Source organism: Tetrahymena thermophila (assembly GCF_000189635.1).
Source record: "Tetrahymena thermophila SB210 genomic scaffold scf_8254594, whole genome shotgun sequence".
NCBI lineage: Eukaryota > Ciliophora > Oligohymenophorea > Hymenostomatida > Tetrahymenidae > Tetrahymena > Tetrahymena thermophila.
In genome coordinates this window covers 183035-206497 of record NW_002476365.1, presented here as the reverse complement: position 1 = coordinate 206497, position 23463 = coordinate 183035, and the positions used below count along the sequence as shown (strand labels likewise).

Sequence of the window (23463 nt, the reverse complement as noted above, 5' to 3'; positions counted from 1 at the left end):
CAGAAACTATACTTATAGGTCAGCCTAAAGCACAAACCTAAATTCAGGAGAATAAACTAATAAGTTCCAATTATCAAAGCAAACTTCTTCTTAATCACCTGTAAAATAATTTTATAAATCAGGTATTTAATTCGAAAATAGCTTTTCCTAAGCTTAAAATGCTAATGAAAAATCATAAAATGAATATTTTTTCAAAAAATATTTTACATTTAATCAAGAAAACCAAGAAGGATAAAATTGTTAAGATAAAAATTAATCTCCATTATTCAAAGAGTAGAAGAAAGAAAAGAAATTTGATCAAAGGTATCAGTCTGCCTCACTTGATTGCAAAGTGAGTAACAATCCTTACTTAGAATAGTCTGTAAATAGTAGTATTAAATGCCAACCATAAAAATTTGAGAAATATTTACAAAATTAAATTGACTCCATTTCGAATGAATCTGAATAAGATCAAAGCGATTTATCTCTTTCAAAAATTGAATGTGAGAATAGTCTAATCGAATCTACTTAATTGTAGTAATAATAGCAATAGAATATTATGAAATAATCTGAACACCGAGACTCTTGCAGTTTTAACTTTCATTAACCAACAATAATAGATATAAACTCTAAGAAAAATTCTATTTTAAGTACTAAAAACTTGACTAGTTTTTTTGCTATGAACAGTGTTAATACCAACAAGAATTTAGCTCATAATCTCTCTTTTAATTCTTAAAACTAATAAAATGATCAAAAATTTATTAAATCTCTTTTAAACAAATTAAACTAAATAAATCAGTAAAATCAAAATTTGTATTCATTATCTGATTTAACACTTGAGGGAAGTGCAGTAAATGGCAAGGCAATTAATGAAAACTCGTATCTGAAAAATTAAAATTTCAGCAAAGTAGATTAATCTAATACTCCCTTTGTAAAAAATAATAATAATAATATAAAAGATTAATCAGCTCCAAGCAAATAAAATCAAAGAAATTAAATACCTGATAATCAAGAAAATATTCAATAAAAAGATACCTAAAGTTAAAAAAAAATCACAATTATAAGAAATGCTTCATAAAAATAAATTACTCCTATTAAAATTATGCATTAAAAATCTTATTCTCAAGCAAACTTGCAAAGTCAAACAAAACTTTCTAATTCTATGAACTCTCAGCAACAAACTTGCGAAAGTACATATCAATCTAACACAAATTTTGAAAAGGAATACCATGAATTAGTCAAGACAGAATTTTCAACTACATCACCTATTCAACAAAACACTTTAAGTGCTTTTGCAAGTAAAAAGAGAGAAAGATCATATTAATCTGTAACATTACTACCGAGTTCTTTTTAATTTGAAAAAAATACATGTAATGATAACCATAATCATCATAATAATGATTATTAACTAAATACCGCTCGTATTCAAGCAAACCAAGGTTGGAAATGTTGTTGATTTAACCTCAAAAAAACTTATAATATAAATAAATAAAATTAATTTAATCACTTTTGCCATAAAAAATACATTTTATAATTTTTCACACACATTAAATAAATATATATTTTTCTATACTCTTGTAAATATTAATAAAGTTTTATTATATTTTAACAATCATAACTTCATAAAAAATACAAATTATAAATTTTAATCTAAAAAAATGTAGGTTTTATAAGAAAGAAAAAAATAAAATTATTTATATTTATGTCTTTATTATAAAAGAAATTTTAACTCTAGGACTAAATTATATTTTTAATTCAAACAAACAAATCTAAGAAAAAATCAATCTTTATTAAATAAAATAGTTTTTTGTTTGATTATTAAAATATTTATCATATTTCTTTTACAAAAAATGATTTTTTAATTCGAAAAAATAGTGATAAAATAATTAATTTATACTAATAATTTTACGAAATAGATTGTACATTTCTAGTATTTTATTGGATTAAAAAATATTTAGTAATTTTTTTTATCATTTTTTTAATAAAATTTTAAAGATAAAAAATAAATATTATAGAATTATCTATTTTAATCGTGTATTTAGTTGCTATTTAATAAAAAAATAAAAAATAGAAGCGTTAAAAATATAAAATCTATATATTACATCAAATGATGTAAAAGAAAAATTTGTTTTATGGTAAAAATCAGTTTGTAAAAATCATAGATTAATTTAATTTCTAAAATCTTATTTAATTTGTATGTATTTATATCTAAAAAAAGTGATATCATTAGGAAAATGTAATTTTATTTTGATTTTGTATTTTTTGAGGCAATAAATCATATTTTTAAAGAGAGATTGTTTTTAATTAAATTAAACCCTTTAATGAGTTTTTTGTTTTTGATTATTTTTTTAAAATTCTAAGAATAAATAAGACAAATATTTAAATATAAACTAAAAAATATGAATTAAATTTCGCTATGCTTTTAATCATAGTCTCTAGAACAAAAATTTTAAGAAGAGTCTCGTAAAACATATGGAAAGATATATGTTAACATTTTAATTGGATATATATTCATAGTAGCTATTCCTTGTGTAGTTATATCTTCCATTAATTTTAATCTGAACAATTTGGGTATTTACATCATTGCAGTTCTAAATTGCAGCTTTAACTCTATTTTGACAATTCGAAAACCTAAATATTTTAATTTGTAAGTTAATACTCTTAGTTTTTTTATTGTGTTAGCATTTTGTGGTCAAATAATCTTTTTTGGAACTTCTACTGGTATAGATGATGATTATTTTCTTTTCTTTTTTGGAGCTTGTGGAATTTCTATATAAGTAACTCTTGCTTTCTTAAGCGCAAATTACTTATTCACATGCACTCAGATGATATTATCAACTATGATGTAATAATAGTTTCTATTTTTATAAATATTTAATTAATTTATTACTTTTTTACTAGCTAATTTTTTATTTATTGAAAAATTTCTTAAATATTAATTTAGATACTATTATGTGTTTTGGTCTAAAAATATTTATGCCTTTAAATATTAATATGGTGCTTTTATGATTTTCATCTTATATGCAGTATACATAATACAGAGGGACAGAAGATAAATATTTTTGCATCAGAACTCTTAAAAGGAGTGGTCTCAAATAGTAAAACAAGTGTTATCATCCAGTATCATAACTGTGCAGTATGACTAAAAAAACAATTTGATTGAGTTAGATATGATTAACAATTAAGCAAAAAAAATGCTACAAATAAATGATTCAAATGAATTTAAAATTTTTTCTAGGTAAACTCTAGCAGTTGACCGGCTACAAGATTATAGCAGTGATTTTTAAGAATCAAAAACTAGTGAAATTGGAGACATAATTCAGAACAAAAATAATATGTGGATGAGTAATGTATAAAAGAATACAGTTGAAAATAGAATAATTAGTTTAATCAAAGAATATATCGAAAAAAAACATAAAAAATAAAAATCAAGCTAGCAAAAATATAACTAAAAATATTCAATGAGTGGCAAAAAAGAATTTAAAAATGAGGGTGATAATAATACTCATATCTAATTTGAAGAGTAGACACAAGATTTTTTTTATGGAATTTACAAAAAGAACGATTGTTCAAAAGATCAAGTTTTTTCAATAAAAGTATCAGCTTATTAAAACTTTACTAGCTATTATTGTTGCTTAGTAATCGAAAGAGAAACTGAAAAACAAAAGATACAAGCTCTCAAAAAAATTAATTCTAGTCTAGAAAAATGTTTTTTTCAACTATTTATTAACATAGGTAAAAAATTAAATAGCTTTAAAATATTTTTTTTTAATTTATCTTTCAATTTTATATTTTCTTTAAAATAATTTTTATTGAAATGTAAAACTCACTTTTATTTTATAATAATTTTTAAAATAAAATTTTCAATTCTAAACAAATTTATTAGAGAAATTATTTCGAAACAATTTAGATTAAATAAAAATTAAACTGAAAAATAATTTATCAAAAATACTAATTTAATTTTAATAAAATAGGAGATAAATTATAAAATATTTCAAATAATTTATAAAATAAAGATGTAATCAATTCAAATATTTTATAATCATACAATTAAATGTACAATTACAAAGATCATGCTCTAATAATCAAAAATGAATTCAAACTTCTTAATGGCTCCTAGCTAGTATAAAATTGTTCTTTAGGTAAATTTAATGATATAATTAAAAGAAGTTTCTTAAATAAGTTAAAAGAAGTAAAATTAAATTTTTCATATGTAAACTGTGATGAGAATACTGAAATGTGCACTTAAAGTAATAAATTAAGATAGATACTTATGAATTTAATTGAAAATTCTATAAAATTCTTTAACGAATAAACTACATCAAAAAGAAAATATTCTTATTTATAAAATATATTTAAAAGAAAAAAAAACTTCACATTAGATAATTAAAAAACCATTAATATAAATTCTAAACAACTTGAATAAAATAATGCTAATCAAATTAATAAATCAGACAACTTAACGACAACTACGAAAAATATTTAATAAGATTTTAATTTAGACTTAAATTAAAGTTATGCTTACCAAATTACAAGCTAATATAATAGTTAGCTTAAAATACTCTAGTTAAATGAATAAAATCAATCCCAAGTGAACATCTCTTTTCAATTAATCAAAGGTGAAAATGCAAAATCTAACATAATAAAAATATCAGTTTTAGACAACAGTGGTGGTATTTCACTTAAAAAGTTATATACTTTACTAGAACTTATTGGAACCAAAAATCCAGCTTTTAATTCAAAATATTTAAACTATAACTTTATTGGGTGGAAGGTCAATTATCATATAATTGGTAATCTAGGACCATTCTTCAATTTTTTTGTTAGAACACTCCAAAACTAAGTTATTAATTTTATACTTTAAATTTAATTTTAATGAATCTCACTCTTTTTTTTGTTCATATAAAAGGGACTTGAATATCATTTCTATATATTTTAGAATATTGAAATACTATTCGAAAAAGATCAAAAGTATTAAACTGTATTTTCTAACAATGCATTTTAAGAAAATATGGAAAATTCACATCAAGAATATTATCATATTTAAAATTATACCAATTTAAAATAGTATTTATGCGAAAATTAGATGAATCACTCCAAAAAAATTAAAAGAATGTAAACTTCTTGTTCAATAAACTACACTAGAACTAATATAAACAATCATTAAAAAACTTAGAACAATAATAAATTGCCTGAGCTATCAAAAGAAAATATCTAAATAGTTGATTAATCTTTAAAACATTTTGAAGGCACTTAGCCAATTATAAATACTCCAAAATACTCAAGCTACTAACTAATTAACAAAATTAACAAGTAAGCTGATTAAATTAAAAACCTAGATTAATAGAGTTAAGAAAACAACTTAAGTTATGCCTTTTTTAATGTAGATTGATTTTAAATTTTATAAATATTTTTGTTAAAAAAATAATTTAATTAGAAAATAATGCCTTTAAATTAAATATAATAAAAAATTTATCTGTTTTTTGATGTGTCTGTTTATCTTTCAACCTTAGCTTTGATTTTTTTAGAATTACATTTATTAAAATATTTAAAAACTAAAATAAGAGATTGAAATTAATGTCTGCATTAAAATTATCAGTGGTAAAATTAAGCAATTTTGTGGATAAAATTAAAGTAATATAAACAATTCTAAAATATTAAAATAAAATGATATTATTTTTTAAAATTACAAATAATAAATAATTTATCTAACTTACAATAAGCACATTTTATATATATACCCTTTGACTGATTTTATAAGCATATTGAAAAATACTTCAAATACAAAGCTATGAAATGGAAATTAATTATCTAAGAGATACTTATAAAACAAACTATGATATTCTAATCTAAGTTTCCCTATAATAATAATAATAATAATAATGGGTAGGGAAATATTTAACATAAATTTAACAAAGAAAAAGAATTAACATAAAAAAATGAACATAAAATGACATAAAGTAACATAAAGTGACATAAAAATACCAAAAAGTACATAAATTGACATACATTTTTGTCAAAATCGTAATGATTGAAAAAAATAAAATGGATCTTTATTGTCAAAAAAATTTTAACTTAGGGACTATTTTAAATTATATTTTTAATTTAAATAAACAAATCTTTATTAAATAAAATAAATATTTTGGCTTTTTGTTTGATTATTAAAATATTTATCATATTTCCTTATCAAAAAAATTATTTTATATTTCAAAAAATAGTGATAAAATAATTAATTTCTATTAATAATTTTACAAAACAAACAAACAGATTGTACATCTCTCATATTCTATTTGATTAAAAATATTTTGTAAATAATATAAAATAATCTATTTTTAATTTAGTTGTTATATAATAAACAAATAAATAAATAGCAATAAAAATATATAATCTATATAAAAATAATAGATTAATTTAATTTCTAAAATTTTATTTAATTTGAATGTATTATTTTATATTTAAAAAAAGTGAATTCAATTGGAAAATGCAATTTTATTTTTATTTTGTATATTTTGAGGCAGTAAATCATATTTTTAAAGAGAGATTGTCTTTAATTAAAATAAACCTTCTAATGAGTTTTTTGTTTAAGATTATTATTTTTTAATAATTTTAAGAATTAATAAGACGAATAATTAAATATAAACTAAAAAATATGAATTAAATATCACTATGCTTTTAATCATAGTCTCTAGAACAAAAATTTTAAGAAGAGTCTCATAAAACATATGGAAAGATATTTGTTAACACTTTAACAGGATATATATTCATAATAGCTATTCCTTGTGTAGTAATATCTTCCGTTAATTTTAATCTGAACAACTTGGTTGTTTTCAGCGTTGCCATTCTAAATTGCATCTTTCACTCTACTTTGACAATTCGAAAACCTAAATATTTTAATTTCTAAGTTAACGCTCTTAATTTTTTTGTTGTGTTAGTATTTTGTGGTCAAATAATCTTTTTTGGAACTTCTACTGGTATAAATGATGATTACTTTCTCTTTTTTTTTGGAGCTAGTGGAATTTCTATATAAGTAACGCTTGCTTTCTTAAGCTCAAATTACTTATTCACATGCACTCAAATGATATTATCAACTGTGATGTAATTAATAATAGTTTCTATTTTTATGTTTTTTATTAATTTAATAGTATTTACTATCTAATTTTTTATTTACTGAAAATATTTAATACTAATTTAGATACTATTGTGTGTTTTGGTCTAAAAATATTTACTCGTTTAAATACTAATATGGTGCTTTTATGATTTTCGTCTTATATTCAACATACATAATACAAAGGGAAAGAAGATAAATATTTTTGCATCAGAATTCTTAAAAGGAGTGGTCTCAAATAGTGAAACAAGTGTTATCATTAAGCATAATAACTGTGCGGTATGACTAAAAAAACAATTTGATTGAATTAGATATGATTAACAATTCAGCAAAAAAAATGCTACAAATAAATGATTCAAATGAATTTAAAATTTTTTCTAGGTAAACTCAAACAGTTGACAAGCTATAAGATTATAGCAGTGATTTTTAATAATCAAAAACTAGTCAAGCTGGAGATATAATTCAGAACAAAAATAATATGTGGATGAATAATCTATAAAAGAATACGGTTGAAAACCGAATAATTAGTTTAATCAAAGAATATATAGAAAAAAAACATAAAAAATAAAAATCAAGCTAGCTAAAATTTAATGAAAAATATTCAATAGGTGGCAATAAAGAATTTAAAAATGAGTGTGATAAATCTCATATCTAATTTGAAGAGTAGACGCAGGATTTCTTTTATGGAATTTACAAAAAGGACGATTGTTCAAAAGATCAAGTTTTTTCTATTAAAGTGTCAGCTTATTAAAACTTTATGAGTTATTTTTGTTGCTTAGTAATCGAAAGAGAAACTGAAAAACAAAAGATACAAGCTCTCAAAAAAATTAATTCAAGCCTAGAAACATGTTTTTTTCAGCTATTTATTAACATAGGTAAATAATTTAATAGCTTTAATATATATTTTTAAAAATTATCTTCCAATTTTATCTTTTCCTTAAAATAATATTTATTTAAATACTTATTTTTGTTTTACAATACTTTTAAAAATATTATTGTCAATTATGCATAAATTTATTAGAGAAATTATTTAGAAACAATTTAGATTTATTAAATTAAACTGAAAAATAATTTATCAAAAATACTAATTTAACTTTAATAAAATAGGAGATAAATTATAAAATATTTCAAATAATTTATAAAATAAAGATGTAATAAATTCAAATATTTTATAATCATACAATTAAATGTACAATTACAAAGATCATGCTCAAATAATTAAAAATGAATTCAGACTTCTTAATAGCTCCTAGCTATTGTAAAATTGTTCTTTAGGAAAATTTAATGATATAATTAAAAGGAGTTTCTTAAATAAGTTAAAAGAGGTAAAATTAAATTTTTCATATTTAAACTGTGACGAGAATACTGAAATATGCACTTAAAGTAATAAATTAAGATAGACACTTATGAATTTAATTGAAAATTCTATAAAATTCTTTAACGAATAAACTACATCAAAAAGAAAATCTTCTTCTTTTTTATAAAATATATTTAAAAGAAAAAAAAACTTAACATTCTATGATTAAAAAACCATTAATTTAAATTCTCAACAACTTGAATAATTTAATTCTCATCAAATTGATAATTCAGACAACTTAACAAAAGCTACGAAAAATATTTAATAAGATTTTAATTATGACTTAAATTAAAGTTATGCTTACCAAATTACAAGCTAATGTAATAGTTAGCTTAAAACACTCTAGTTAAACGAATAAAATCAAAGCTAAGTGAATGTTTCTTTCCAATTAATCAAAGGTGAAAATGCAAAATCTAACATAATTAAAATATCAGTTTAAGACAACAGTGGTGGTATTTCACTTAAAAAATTATATATGTTACTAGAACTTATTGGAACCAAAAATCCTGCTTTTAATTAATAATATTTAGACTATAACTTTATTGGGTGGAAGGTCAATTATCATATAATTGGTAATCTAGGACCATTCTTTAATTTTTTTGTTAAGACACTTCAAAACTAAGTAATTAATTTTATATTTAATTTTAAGGAAAATCACTAAATTTTTTGTTAATATAAAAGGGACTTGAATATCATTTCTATATATTTTAGAATATTGAAATACTATTCGAAAAAGATCAAAAATTTTAAACTGTATTTTCTAACAATACATTTTAAGAAAATATGGAAAATTCACATAAAGAATATTATCACATTTAAAATTATACCAATTTAAAATAATATTTATGTGAAAATTAGATGAATCAGTCGAAAAAAATCAAAAGAATGTAAACTTCTTGTTCATTAAACTACACTAGAACTAATTTAAACTATTATTACAAAACATAAAACAATAATAAATTGCTTGAACTATCAAAATAAAATATCTAAATAATTGATGAATCATTAAAACATTTTGAAGGCACTTAGCCAATTGTAAATACTCCAAAATACTCAAGCTATTAATTAATTAGCAAAATTAGCAAGTAAGTTGATTAAATTAAAAACCTAGATTAATAAAGTTAAGAAAACAACTTAAGTTATGCCTTTTTTAATGTACATTGATTTTAAAATTTATAAGTATTTTTATTAAAATAATTTAATTACAAGATAATGCCTTTAAATTTAATATCATAAAAAAGTTATCAATTTTTTTAATCTATCTATCTTTCAACCTTATCTCTGATTTTATCAGATATATATACCCACCTTTTGACTGATTTTATAAGCATATTGAAAAATACTTCAAGTACAAAGCTCTAAAATGGAAATTAATTGATAATATATGAAATATTTATAAAACAAACTATGATATTGCAATCAAAGTTTCCCTTTAATACTAATGATGTTAAAAGTAATGAAATTTTTCTTAATTTGTCAATTAATTTCAGGTTAAGCTAATATAAATATTGATATATAAGTAATATATATATTATGTTTAAAGAGTGATTTTTAAATGCATAAAATAAAATTTATAAATATCAAATTTATTTCTAGTATTCTTAAATTATAAGGAAGTCATTTATAAAAAAAAATTTTAATAAAATTAAAAGAAGGAAATTAATGATATAAGGCATATTCAATAAATAACCAAATTATAATAATAAAATAAAAATTTACATAAAATATTTATAATAGCATTTAATAGTGAGGAAATTTATTAATAATTTTTCAATTAGATTCAACAGATATTTTTATTGAAATAATAATTAATAAATCAATATATATTATGTTTGATGAGTGGTTTTCATTTTAATTTTACAAAATTTATCGATTTCTAGATATGTATATTTCTAGTATCTTTTATATATCATTTCAGTAATAATTTTAAGAATATTTTTAAAAAAATCAAGATATAAGATTGATTGTAATTTGCATCAACATGAATAGAAGGAAATAAATTATATTTTTAGATTTAATATAATATTAAAGTAATATACAATTAATTATTTCTATATATAATATATAAATAAATATTAGATTTGAAAATAATTTAAAAATTTATTAAATTAAAATATTTTTTTTTTATTTAGTTTTTAATATATTTTTTATTTATAGTAATGTTATTTATTAATTTTAGTAAATTAAGTTTTTTATTATTTGTTGATAATTAATTTTCAAAAAGTAAATAAATTATGAATATTTTCATATAAGGCATCTACAAAGAGGGCAGGAATTTTTAACTTATTTCCAGCTTTCTATGCATTCTTAGTGGAAGAGATTACTGCAGCAGCTATATTATTAAATACTGTCATTTTCTTAAAATTAAGCTAAACAAATACAACAAGTTTCTTCAGTTAAATGTTCAGTTTTTGGTTAAATATGTTATTTTTTAAGTTGTTTTTTAACAAATTTGAATGTGTTTCTAATAAATACAACAAAGTATACTGCAATGTTGATGTAATAGCCTGTAAAAATAATGAGCAAAAATATAAATGCTTGAGTGTCATTTTGTAAGCAGAGTATAACATAGAATAAATGGAGGAGAAATAATATAAACCCAAATACATGGAGTTTGGTATTCTTGAAGGAAATCTTATCTAGCAAGTTTCTATTGAAGTTTTGCTTCTTAAACTCATCCTTAAGGCTTACTTCTATGGTGATAGAGAAAGAAACAACATTTTATTTGGATATTTCATCATAAACTGAAGATATGACCAAATACTAATCAATTATGTAGAAGCAGTAAATTAAGTAATAACCAAGCACTGTATAAAAGAGATAGTTAGGTATATTCCAATCATCCATATCATTGTTGGATACTTTAAAAATAAATCCTATGAATGCATAAAATAAACTTCCTATGCCCAAAGTAGCTTAATACTATTTTTCGCAAAGTCTCTTCTTCACTTTTTGTATTAGCTAAACATTATTCTAAAAGTTCTTCTAGTTTGTGTACTCTATTATTTGATTTTCGCAATCCATTTCTAAGCTCATCAAGTATTAATTGTATGTATTTAATAAATTATTAATGGAACTATCTAAATGTATTTATTATTTATGATAATCTAAAAAAAATCTTTTTGTTTGATTAATTAAAAGATTTATAAGATATTATGTTGTATTTCAATTTAATTAGATTTTAGTTGTTTTCTCCAAAAAAATTGTATACATTAAGTAAAATAAACTATGTAAATATTTTTTTGTAATCAAAAATTTGATTCAATCTCATATTGATCTCAAAGTAAACAAAATTAAAAAAGTTAAGTCTGGCAGGTTAAATTAATTGTTATTTTATAGCCAGAAAACAGTCTTTTTCTGATTAATTTTAAGAATGATTATCAAAAATAAAATCTATATTGAAATATCTGTTTATCTTACAATTGATTTATCTATTTGAAATGAAAGGAGAGAACAAAATAGTAAAATATATTGCTGTTAATTAATGACTCAAAATAATTTAGCAATAATTGATAGCTTAGCTTACATATCATTATAAGCTTAAAGTCAAATAGAAAATTTATTAAGATTTGTATAATATAGTTATTAATAACTAAATTAGGTAAAATACTGATCTCATACTGAATTAAAAATTGAGATGATTAAACGCATAAAAAGAATCATCAATTAAAAGAACATTTTTAGTTGGTCGATGCTAGTTTTTATTTTTTCCTCCTTTACAATACTATCAATCCTTAACTGAAGCAATATCTTTCTTTTTTAAGTAATTAAGCTATTAAAAGCTGAAATTAGAAAATAAGGAGTTAAACTTTTTAACAAGAGAAATTATCAGAAGTATTTGAATAAAATTATCTTAATTTTGTCCTTTATTATTTAAAAGTAGATGGAAAATCAACAGTTTTTTGTATAAAGTCCTACAAATACAATTTTTAAAAGAATTTTTGAGCATTAATTATGTGCTTATAAATTTTCATACTAAAATGTGTAACAAAAGCAATTTTTACTTGTCGGAAGATTTAATTTACTTTTAATCAATTCAAAAGTAATAAGCAATAAAAATTTCTAATTCTTTTTAGTAACTTTTGTAGTCATAGGCGAAATTTTAGAAATAATCTTTTTCATTTACACAAATCTAAATTATAAATTAAACATAAGCGTTTGTTATATTCAAAATTTACTTTAATCAATCATTATTAATCTTCCATCCATTCATTAACTAACTAACTAAAATCTTTTTGGAGTTTTGAAGAGGAATTTAATAAATAAGATCAAGAAAGCTAAATATTTGTGAGATTGAATTTTGAAGAATACCAAAAAATGATGAGCAAACAATAATTTAGTATTTGAGCTTATTAATATTGGAAAAGCCTTATTTCGATTGATAATAAAAACAGTATGTTTATTTACAACATAAAATTTAAAAAAATAATTAATCTTAATGGATTAATAAATAAAAATGGTAATCTAAATTTTATATTCTCAACTATTAACAAATTAATTTACGTTTTCATATTTTAATAAAGATGAAATAGATTTCTATCAAAATTTTCTATGTAAGATTCAAACGAAATTGTATTTTTTTAATCAAAAAATTTTTTAATTAAGTCTATTTCTTCTAAATGATTTTGTCGTATTGAAGCAATAATGACAAATTATTTGCTAACCATTTTTGACAGTTAAAAAGTATAATGATATAATTTTTGACAATAATTTCGGATAATCAAATGACCATGATTACATCATTTAATTATTAATTAATTTTTAATTTTAAATAAAATGACGACCAACCATGATAACGCAAAATCTAAGGTACAATATTTTAATCAAATTCAAAGATTTATAATGACCAAAATGTATCAGATTTATTTGCTGCAGCCACTACTTTATAGAACCTTACAACCTTAAAAATTTAAATGCTAATATTCTTTTCAAAAAATGTTTATTTTTTTTTTTAGACTTTAAAATGTTAAAAAGATGATTAAGTTGAGCGAAATCACAGATCCAATCCAAAAAATTAGTTTTGATCTTTTTAATTAATTGTAATCTTATGCACTTTAATTAGCCTTTGTGTCTTTTAAATGTATATTTTTAAAAAAAATTTTAATAGTTTTCTTGTCAATAAAATTTAAATTCTTGAATTGATCATTTTTGGGTGGAAATCCACTAAAAATTTTTAATTGAAAGACAAATAATAAATAATAAGAATATATAATAGTGTTGTTTGAAGGAAGTAATAATGGATATCAGTAAATATTGAATATATATTTATATATATAAAGTACTAAAAATCATTTAAGTCTTGATAGTAATAATTAATAATTAACTAAAATGATTATTTGTTTGTTTTAATGTTTAATTGTTTGTTTGTTTATTGTTTGATTAATTGATTGTTGAGTGTCTATCAATTTTTTGAGTGTAATAAAATACTGTTAATTAGAGTAAGTTAATTGTATCTTCCTTTATAGTAGTTAGGGATGATGGATTATTTTGAAATAAGTAAGATATATTTTGTTCACATATTTTTAATTTTAAAGTAGGTGATTATTTCTTTTAAATTTTGTTGATTTACTTTTAATTTAAAAGAAAAAATTAAAATTGAGCTCAAAACTCAAATATTTTGTCTGCAAAGAGGACAAGTATTGCTAACTTGCTTCCAATTAAGGATGCAATTAGTATGAAATATGTTGTTACAGCAGCTGTATTGTTATAAAACCTCTCCTTTTTTGAAAGAGTCCATACAAATGCAGCATTAGTCATTTTAGATTATGCTCTGACACAAGGTTTCACTTTTTTCAACTTTTTTAAATCTTTTAATGAGTTTCTTGATTGTAGAAATAGCAAGTAAAACGGCATAGATGAATATATTAATATAGTATCCTGTGAATATTATTGCCAAGAAGAGTATAGATTAAGAGTCATCACTGCACAAGAAGAAAATGTAGATAAAATGAAAAGCAAAAATAGAAAATCCAAACAATCCGTAAAGTGTATTGTTAAAAGTTATTCTATCAAGTAGAGTATTTTAAAAGCTCTTTTTAATGTCACTTTCTTTATTTATTTCCAAGTCTATTGAGAAAGAAAGTACATTATCTTTAGATATTTCCTCATGTACATTCATAATTATTAGGTATTAAGAGATTACACGATAAGAGTAAAGAATATAATAAATTAAAATCAAGTAAAAGAGGATGTTTGGAATAGTCAGAGTTAGCAAACTCTCGCTTTGGTACTAAAATATGAATCCAACTACAGCATAGAAAATGTTGCCAATTCCAAGAGTGGCCTAGTATTACTTTTCTTAGAGTCTTTCAGTGACTTCTTTGAGCAGTACTGAGTTCTTTTATTATGTCATTTAAATTTGTTATTGTATCTTAACCTCAAACTGACACTCTAAGTGAATACCATTCTAGATTGTGTTATTTTCCATTTATTTATTTTTTTATTTTGAAGTCTTTTGTTTTACTCTTTATTATTTATTTTAAGAATATTATTTGAAAAAAAATTTTAATAATTAAATTTCGTAAGTATTTTACTAAAACCAAGCAAGCAAGCAACCTATTAAAAAACAAATAAACAAATAATCACTTACCTTTCTTTTACTATTTATATGGTCTTTGATTTTAATAATTTTTATCAATTTGATTTTTTCCCTCTATCTAGTAATTAATCACTTATTTATCAATAAAATAGATTCAATAATATATCATCCAATTATTTCGAATATGTTCAAGTAAATACTTCCTCAGTATTTCATATTCTCAAAAGGTTTTTATACTCAATTACCTCATAGATTTTATTTCGTGTTACTGAAATCAAGGTGATGTAATAAGTGTTTTTAGAAGAACTTAGAGCTCGTTAGTATGTTTTTAGTTAAATTTTACAAACTAATTAAACTATTGATATTACCATTTGCAATTATCACTATTACCCAGCTAGTATTAAGCCTATCAATTTTTTATTTAAATTTTTTATAAGTTTGAATTTTGTTTACATAATTTAGCAATCGTTCAATCAATCAATTCGTTTTGATTAATATTAGAATTATTTATTATAAATTATTCATATATATTTCAAATTACGTTTTTAATTAACAATAATTTATATGTAGATCAGTGAAAATTACGCTATATTGAATACCTCATATTTCGCATTCCCTATTCATACAATAATAAAAAATTTTACTATCATGAAATGAATACTTTAGAATTATTCTCTCTTGTTCTACGAGAATTTTAATCTTATTTTGATGAGGAAAATATCTCAATAAATAGCTACAAAAAGAGAAATTGCTTTTTTTTTTTCAACTCCTTTTTCTATTTTTGAGGATGTGTTGAATTTCAGAATTTATAATATTCCATTAAAAAAAAGTTATAACTTGAATGATTTGTGTTAAAAAAAACCTTAATATTTTCATGTGCGCATGCAACTCTTTTTAATTTTTGTTTTACCATTCAATGTAGTAGTAAAAAAATATTCTTTAGTTTAAAGTAATTAGTATATTAATAGCCACATATTTTTAAATAAAAATTAAATTTCTTCTTATCACTATTCATTAAGGCACTCTAAATTGTTGAAAATAATAGCAAAATACATGGATATTGATTGATTTTTTGTTTCTAAAAAGAAAATATATTTCCATAATATTTTGATTCTATGAAAAAATGTAATTTATTAGAACAGTCTATGAAAACACATTACCTGATTTCATTAAGTTTTTTTTCTCTACTTACTCTTTAATTTATGACGGAATATTATATTTTTTGAATTGTTTCTTAAAGAAAATAAAAGCACAATCAACTTAAAAACTAAAAAAAGCACTAAAAAATAAATATAATAGAGTTCTCTCAAGTATTCATTTTAAAAATTTAACTTGAACTTAAGCTTTTATGTTTTTTTACATTTTATAAAAATCTTAATCGTGTTGGGTAAGTAGTTCAGATATCTATTAAATATGATAACAAAAATTTAATTTTGTTGTTTAGATTGCTTTATTTTAATTAAATAGAATCAAAGGTATTTATTTTTTTTCGAATTTGATTGTAAACCCAATTAAAAATATTTTAAGATCAATTTATTAAAGAATAAATTTTTAAAAAGTTTAAAATAAAATAATTTATAAAAATAGATTTAAACAATTGAAAAATTAAAATAATGTTCATTTATTTATTTTTTATTTTTGAATTTTAAAAGATTAAAACAGAATCTTTTTAATCAAATTATAATTTCAAAAAATTATCAAAAAATAATCAAACCAAAATTCAAATTCAAAACCTGTTGAAAGTTCTTTAGATAAATCATTTATTTCAAATATTATTAGAAATTTATTTTAACATATTACCTGAAATTATAAAATAGATAAAATACTTTTAAATAAAAGTTCTAGTCAACTTATAAATCTTAAAAAATTAATCTAAAATAATAATTCTAAAATATCAGAAAAATAAATTGAAAATAGAAATAATAAATTAAATCTATTTTTATTTATTGCAAGTAAAAAAAAAATAGAAACTGTTAAAAATATTTAAAAATTTAATTAGTTTTATTTAAATTTTTTGTAAAATATTTTTAACTTTCTCAATTAATAAAATTGATAACAAATTAATTATGTTTTATTTTAAATTTTTTATTAAAATGATTAAGTTTGATATAAAATCTTGAACATAAAATTAAGGAAAATTGTTTATTAAATATTTATTTATAAATAAATACTCAAACTCATTATAATTAATTCACAAAATATAATTTTTTTATTAAACATTATTAAAAATATCTATTAAATTTATAAATTAATATAAGATAATAAAATATAATTTGCTGAACTTTTTTTTACGTGATTTGCTAATTAGATGGTTTTAAATTTTAAAAAAATTAATGTGTTTGGTTGGGTTGGTTCTTTGTAATAAAAGGATTCAATTCCTTTATGTTTCTACTTTACTCAAACAATTTAGGAGTGTTTTTTTTTATTTGACACTATAATTTGGAAGTAAAGATATTGAAAGCGAGCTATAATTGAACTGATAAATAAATTTTATTTGAAGCTAAAATTAAAGTAGATTTTAATTATTTTAATTGATTTGGTGGTGAAAGAAAAAGAAAATTTCATTTTACCTCAGATAGATTAGCGAATAATAACATTTAATTGAATACAATTAAAACCCAAGAAATGAAAATTTATAAATACATATTGAGACTACCATTTAAAATTAAGAAGTATTTATTGAAAATCAATAAGTAGTTAGTTAAAATTTTTCTTACCATTGCTTCTTAACAATCAAAAACAGAGATATAAACTCTAAATCAAAATAATGCAAACATTCATTCGTTCATTGATTGATTGACAAGCTTTTTGTATTGATTTTATAATTTAAAAGCTTTATCACATTAAATATATAAGGAGGGAAAAATAGATTATCTTTGATCTGTGGAAAGAGAAAAAAAAATATTAGACAAAAAATCTAAATATCTAGTGATAAAGGCACATTTTTATAAAAAACACAAACAAGTATTAAGCAATAATAAGAATAATAAAAGTAGAAATGAGTAGCGATAAAAACAAAGGCGGATTCAAAGTAGTCAATGGTCCTAAATCAAATTAAGGAGCCCTTATCTCAACCCTCTCTATAAATTAAGCAAATTCAAATTAAAGTAGATTTATTTTAGATTTTCGCTTATTAGAAATATTTTTTTTTGTGTATGCGTTATTATGATATTTACAAATATCTCATTTAGATAATTCATTAATGTAGTTTTTTCATAAATTCAACAGATTTACAGGAATAAAGAATCATACAAACAAATTTAGTATTTTTGAATGGACTCGATGCAAAGCTTTGTAAAGAAGAGGTAACAAGATGCACAAACATTATAAGAAGATTTTAGTTTTAAAAAAGCCTACAATTTAAAAAAAAACAAGCAAAAAAAGGCTTGTTTATAAGCTATGATAATTTAATACTTTTATCTTTAAGTTTCTTAAGTACTTTCAAAAAGAAGCTGGCTTGCTTCAATGTTAAAACTAAAAAAGCAAAAGCAAAATAAAATATTTTTTTGACATTATTTATCATAAAATTAGGTTTTAAAGAAGAAGCAGTATATGGGATAGTATGGAAATGTTAAAAAAGTTATTTTAAAGCAGGAGGGTAATAGAGATTAAAATTCAGTTGGTGTTTATGTTTCATATTCTTCTCCTAATGAGGCTTCAATTGCGATATTAGTAATAGAATAATAACTACTTTCTATTTGATTATTTTCTATTAAATGCTTTTATTTTATTCCCGCGCTCAAAGTGCTTCAACTCAATTTTTATTTATTAATAGGCATTAGATTAATTTGAACTCGATAGCAAGCCATTAAGAGCATTTTATGGATCAACTAAGTAGGCATTAAAATATATTTCTTCTTTTTCTCTTCTTCTCTCTTTTATATATATATCTCTAACTTTTTACCAGCAAACCAAAAGAATATTACGCCAAGTGCTCTTATAATTAACTCATAAAAATAATAAGCTAAAGGGATCATGATCATAAATCTTTTTTTAGCTATTTTGAGCCATTTATTCACTTTATTATAGTTTTTGAATATCACTTCTAGCATTTAAATTGCAATTTTTAGAGACTAACAACAAACACTTGTTGAATTAATATGCCACTAAAAAGTTAAAGAAATATGTTTTTACTTAAACATATTTAGGGATTTATGAAGCATTTAGGTTAGTTGGTTTGATTTGGAGATATATAGACAAAGAGAAAGATAGATAATAAATAAAACAGTTATTTAAAATAATACTTAATATTTTCATAATATAAATAAAATAGATACTGTAATTCATTTTTAAATGGCTAATAATGTATTAAAAAAGATTGTCCTTATTTGCATGAAAAAGCAAAAGAGCATACATTTTATAAAGTAAGTTTAGTCTTTATTGATTAGCTTGGAAATATTAATTAACAACATATCTATCTATCAGTCTGGCTTAATCTTGATCTTTTTTATTAAAAAAAAAATGAATTTTTACATTTTTAAAATTATTGGTTGGAAATCAATCTGAATTTAATAAATTATTTATTTCCTTAAAAATTCCTTTACATTTAAAGAATATTCTATAGGATAAAACAAATTGGTTATCAGCAAATAAAAATATTGTATTCAATATGGCAAACTATATACTTAACTAATGTTTAAAGAGATATCAAATATTTAAAAGTTAATAGCATCTTAAATAAAAGGAAATAATTTAGACATTAAAATACATCAAGTTAAATAAAATATTTAGGAAAAAATCTTTTTTAAAATTGTATAAGAAATAATTTTTATTGAATTAGGAGCTATGTAAAAAAAAGAAAATAAATATTGATTATTTAATATCAAAAAGTGAGTAAGGAAGGAAGTAAGGATATTTTGTAAATTAAGAGATAAGATGAGACTGATTGATTGATAAATAAATAAATAAATAAAATTTTATAATGAAAAAAATATTTACTTATAAATTAATTTTATTTTAATAAAAATAATAAATTAATAGGATTAAAGATTTTATATAAATTATAAAGAAATAGCATTAAAAATAGTGAATTAAAAAATTAGTTTTTACAATAATTATTCATCAGTTTAAAACCCTATATTTCCAGATGTTATGATAGTATTAAATGAATTAAAATCTTAATTATAAATACCTGATACACTCACTACTGCAGTATTAAAAGCGAACGATTCTAAGAACTCTGCAGTTATTATTAATAATATTACAGCATGTAATTAATCATTTTGCATCTTATTTTCAACTAACAATCGTTGTTGTAATTTTAAAAAGGTACTTGGGATGATGATGATGCTATGACAAATGAGGGAATTTAAAATTAAAATTAAGATTAAAATTAAAATTTTGAGATTTAAAACTAAGAATATATTTAAAATTAAGACATTAACATCACTCAGAAAGATATAAACTTATTTAATTAAAATACAAACTAGTTACAGCACCCTTTATTTGATTTAAAATCTATGAATACTTTAAATTATTATAAGATGGTCGAAAAATTAGATTTGCCTTTTTAAAATCCTAATTTGTATTAGTTATTATAACAACCTGATATACAATAATAGCTTGGTATAAATTAATACATTAACAGGGTAGAGCTTGATTCTATAAATTACTCACCAAATTAATTCTATTTTGATGATAAATTTTAACTAGCAGAAAATTCTTAAACTAGTAGATTTTTTAATGACTCTAGCAAGAGCTTTAAATTTAAAAATATATGGGGACCTGTTGGTTAAAAAAAAAGCTCACTTAAAATTGAAAATCCTAATAATCCTAATTATATAAATGGTTTGTAAGGAAATGATTGCATATAATTACCTCAAAGTAATGAAGAAGATGAATTTAGTGTGCTTAACACATTTATTTTGGCATATAACATTACTCATAGTTTGTGGATTCCTTATGTCAAATTGCAAAATTTAACTGAAAAGATATTTAAAAAACTACTGGTTGATCAATAAATATCTTAATTTAGTTTCAATAAATACATGTTTGATAATGATAACTGGATGTTGGAATTCCTTGAAAATAACTTATTTACTGATGAAGAAAAAGAAATTATTTTGAGTGCTGCTAGAAGTACATTTAAGGATAAAAATCTACTATATGTTGATATTGCTCCATAATGTGTTGACTTGTTTACTCCTGTAGTTGAACAGAAGCAGCAATTGCAAGAGGTTTAAACAATATTTACTTTACATCCGAATCATTAAAAGCAAAGAAAAAGATCTTCGAATTCTCTTTAGGTATAATAATTCGATTTAAAAAATAGCTAAAATTTAAATAATTTTATACAGAGCACTAATCACAGCAGTATGGGTGGAGAGCTAGCAGATCTTGAGGAGAGTAAACACAATGAAGAAAACAGCTAACTGATAAAAAGCAATATTTTTCCTTAATCTTCAAATTAAAGTAAAACAAGCAAAACAAAATTAAATAATAATGCATAATCAAGTTCTTCTGATGCACCTAAAAAAGCTGAAGAAAAATAGCAAAGTGTTTAAAATATAAATAAACCAATAAAGAGTAGTTCCATAACTAGTCAACCTAGTAATTTATCTTCTTCAATTGTTAAGAATGAGTTTCAAATCTAAAAATAATCTAGTAACTAAAACTCATAAAAGTTAGAGCTTAATAAAAGCGCTTCTTAATAGTCTTCAAAAAATATAAATTCAACTGTCAACTAGCAAGTAAAAACAATTTAAAAAACAACTTAAAATCCTGCAAGCAATACTGCTAATACTAATAAAGTAAATGGAACTAAAGTTGTCTCTAGTTCCACTTCATAGCAAGAAACTTAAATAAAAAAGCAGGAATCAGAAAAAGAAAAGAATGAACAAGATGAAGAATTTGTGAGCATTTAGCCAAGTAAAATTATTTTTATTTAAACACAGATTTATTTGATGAATTTGTCTATATTTTTATATTGATAATTAATTAAATAATTTATTTACTAAATGATTAGAAGGAGGAGCTATAAAATTGGAATTAGCTGACAAAAAGAAGGAGAGAGTTGATAACAACATGTTCACATTTTTAGAAAATGAATAAGAAGAAGATGAAGATAAAGATAAAGATAAAGAGGAACAATAAAAGCAAAAGAATGATAATACAACTAAAAAGCAAAAAACCAAAGTAAAATAAGCTGAAAAACCTGAGAAAAAGACCTCAAAAAAAATGAACTCTAAATAGCTAGAGCAATAATAATTGAAGGAAGAGAAGAAAAAGAGGTAGGAGGAATATCAGCTTTTAAATGAACAACTTAATCTGATCAAATAAGAGAAAGAAAAAAACAAGTAAAAACAGCAGGAGTAAAAGCAAGAATAGATGCAATAACAGCAAAAAAAAAAGTAAAAAGAGTAAGAGAAGGAATAGTAACAATAGGCATAAGCTGATAAATCTTAAATTTTGAATCCTTTGATAAATGGAGGTTGCTTGAAGTTTAATTGTAATTCAATAAATTGCCACGAAATAAGCGGCTAACAGATTTTAGTGCAAAATGGTGAAATTCAAATTCCTTAAATTAAGCAGAGCACTTTTGATAAAAAGAGAAAGAAAAGACAAGAAAGCAGTCTTAATAGCATTGACATATAGAAATAAATTAGCAACTTAATGAGCATAGACCCAAAGGCATTTTAATTTCAAAATTAGAATAGATTAGTTAACTAGTAATTAGCATTCCATGCTGAAGCTAGCGTTACTAATATAAATGTGACTAAAGAAGGCATAAATATAAGTGCTAATATTACTAAATCAACTCAGTAAGGACTCTTACCACCAGAAATTACAAAAAATGCTTCTAAAATTTAAATGCCAAACAACATAGTAGTTCGTTTTGATAATGTAGATAATACAAACAAAACTTCTACAATACAAAATACTATATCTACCAATGTTCCTATTGATAGTAAACTGAACTATAGATCTAGCAGTAAAATAAAAATAATTTAATATCCATATTGTAATTTATTAATACTAAAATTTTAGAATCTAAAAATGAGAAAAATCTTGCAAATAAGAAGAAAGAAGAGAAGCAAGTTTAGTATGAAAGCAAAGGTATTTAATTTTTTTTAATTGATTTATCATTTTAACTTAAAATATTTTTTATAAAATAGTGTACCACAGTGATTTAATAAGTAAATATAATCTTACTCAATTTAAAATTTTAGATTAACTTTTTTGAAATTAAATTTATATTATTTAATGAAAAGGTGAGTAGGCTGTGTACAAAGGCACTCCAGAGGTAGGAATTAATGGTAAAATATATTCAATATTTTTTAATTTTATTTAATCTTTTTATAATTAAACAGATGATAATGAGTGAGATGGTTTTCTTTAAAGAGACGTTTAAAATTCTAATAAGTCATGCATGCATAAATTATGAAATAGTATTGCTAAAAAACAAAAAAAATATAATAAACTTCAAATACTATGTATTCTTCTTTGTTTTATGCATGTTTTTTAAATCAGAGATGGAAGTGTTTT

General features: G+C 21.3%; 5 protein-coding genes across 5 annotated transcripts; 2 read left to right on the top strand and 3 right to left on the bottom strand. All coding sequences in view use genetic code 6, as the record gives it.

The window, feature by feature from the left end:
- Positions 1-266: 266 nt before the first annotated feature.
- On the bottom strand, positions 267-800 carry TTHERM_000285749 (hypothetical protein; the record flags this gene model as incomplete). Its single annotated transcript, XM_012798254.1, has 1 exon — positions 267-800. One exon carries the CDS (start codon positions 798-800, stop codon positions 267-269), a length of 534 nt encoding a protein of 177 aa, XP_012653708.1.
- A 1578-nt stretch (positions 801-2378) lies between these two features.
- On the top strand, positions 2379-5371 carry TTHERM_00285730 (transmembrane protein, putative; the record flags this gene model as incomplete). Its single annotated transcript, XM_001018587.2, has 4 exons — positions 2379-2824; positions 2924-3714; positions 3954-4822; positions 4889-5371. 4 exons carry the CDS (start codon positions 2379-2381, stop codon positions 5369-5371), a joined length of 2589 nt encoding a protein of 862 aa, XP_001018587.2.
- A 5314-nt stretch (positions 5372-10685) lies between these two features.
- TTHERM_00285710 (RING finger protein) lies at positions 10686-11477 on the bottom strand (the record flags this gene model as incomplete). Its single annotated transcript, XM_001018585.2, has 1 exon — positions 10686-11477. The coding sequence occupies one exon, from the start codon at positions 11475-11477 to the stop codon at positions 10686-10688; it is 792 nt and encodes a 263-aa protein (XP_001018585.2).
- A 2572-nt stretch (positions 11478-14049) lies between these two features.
- On the bottom strand, positions 14050-14868 carry TTHERM_00285700 (RING finger protein; the record flags this gene model as incomplete). The annotated part of the gene is made up of 1 exon (XM_001018584.3): positions 14050-14868. The coding sequence occupies one exon, from the start codon at positions 14866-14868 to the stop codon at positions 14050-14052; it is 819 nt and encodes a 272-aa protein (XP_001018584.1).
- A 3109-nt stretch (positions 14869-17977) lies between these two features.
- TTHERM_00285680 (RNA recognition motif protein, putative) lies at positions 17978-23302 on the top strand (the record flags this gene model as incomplete). The annotated part of the gene is made up of 13 exons (XM_001018582.4): positions 17978-18086; positions 18208-18284; positions 18511-18651; positions 18755-18813; positions 19253-19343; positions 19960-20188; positions 20248-21224; positions 21276-21846; positions 21944-22909; positions 22966-23034; positions 23094-23114; positions 23190-23234; positions 23289-23302. 13 exons carry the CDS (start codon positions 17978-17980, stop codon positions 23300-23302), a joined length of 3369 nt encoding a protein of 1122 aa, XP_001018582.4.
- Between the last annotated feature and the right edge of the window lie 161 nt (positions 23303-23463).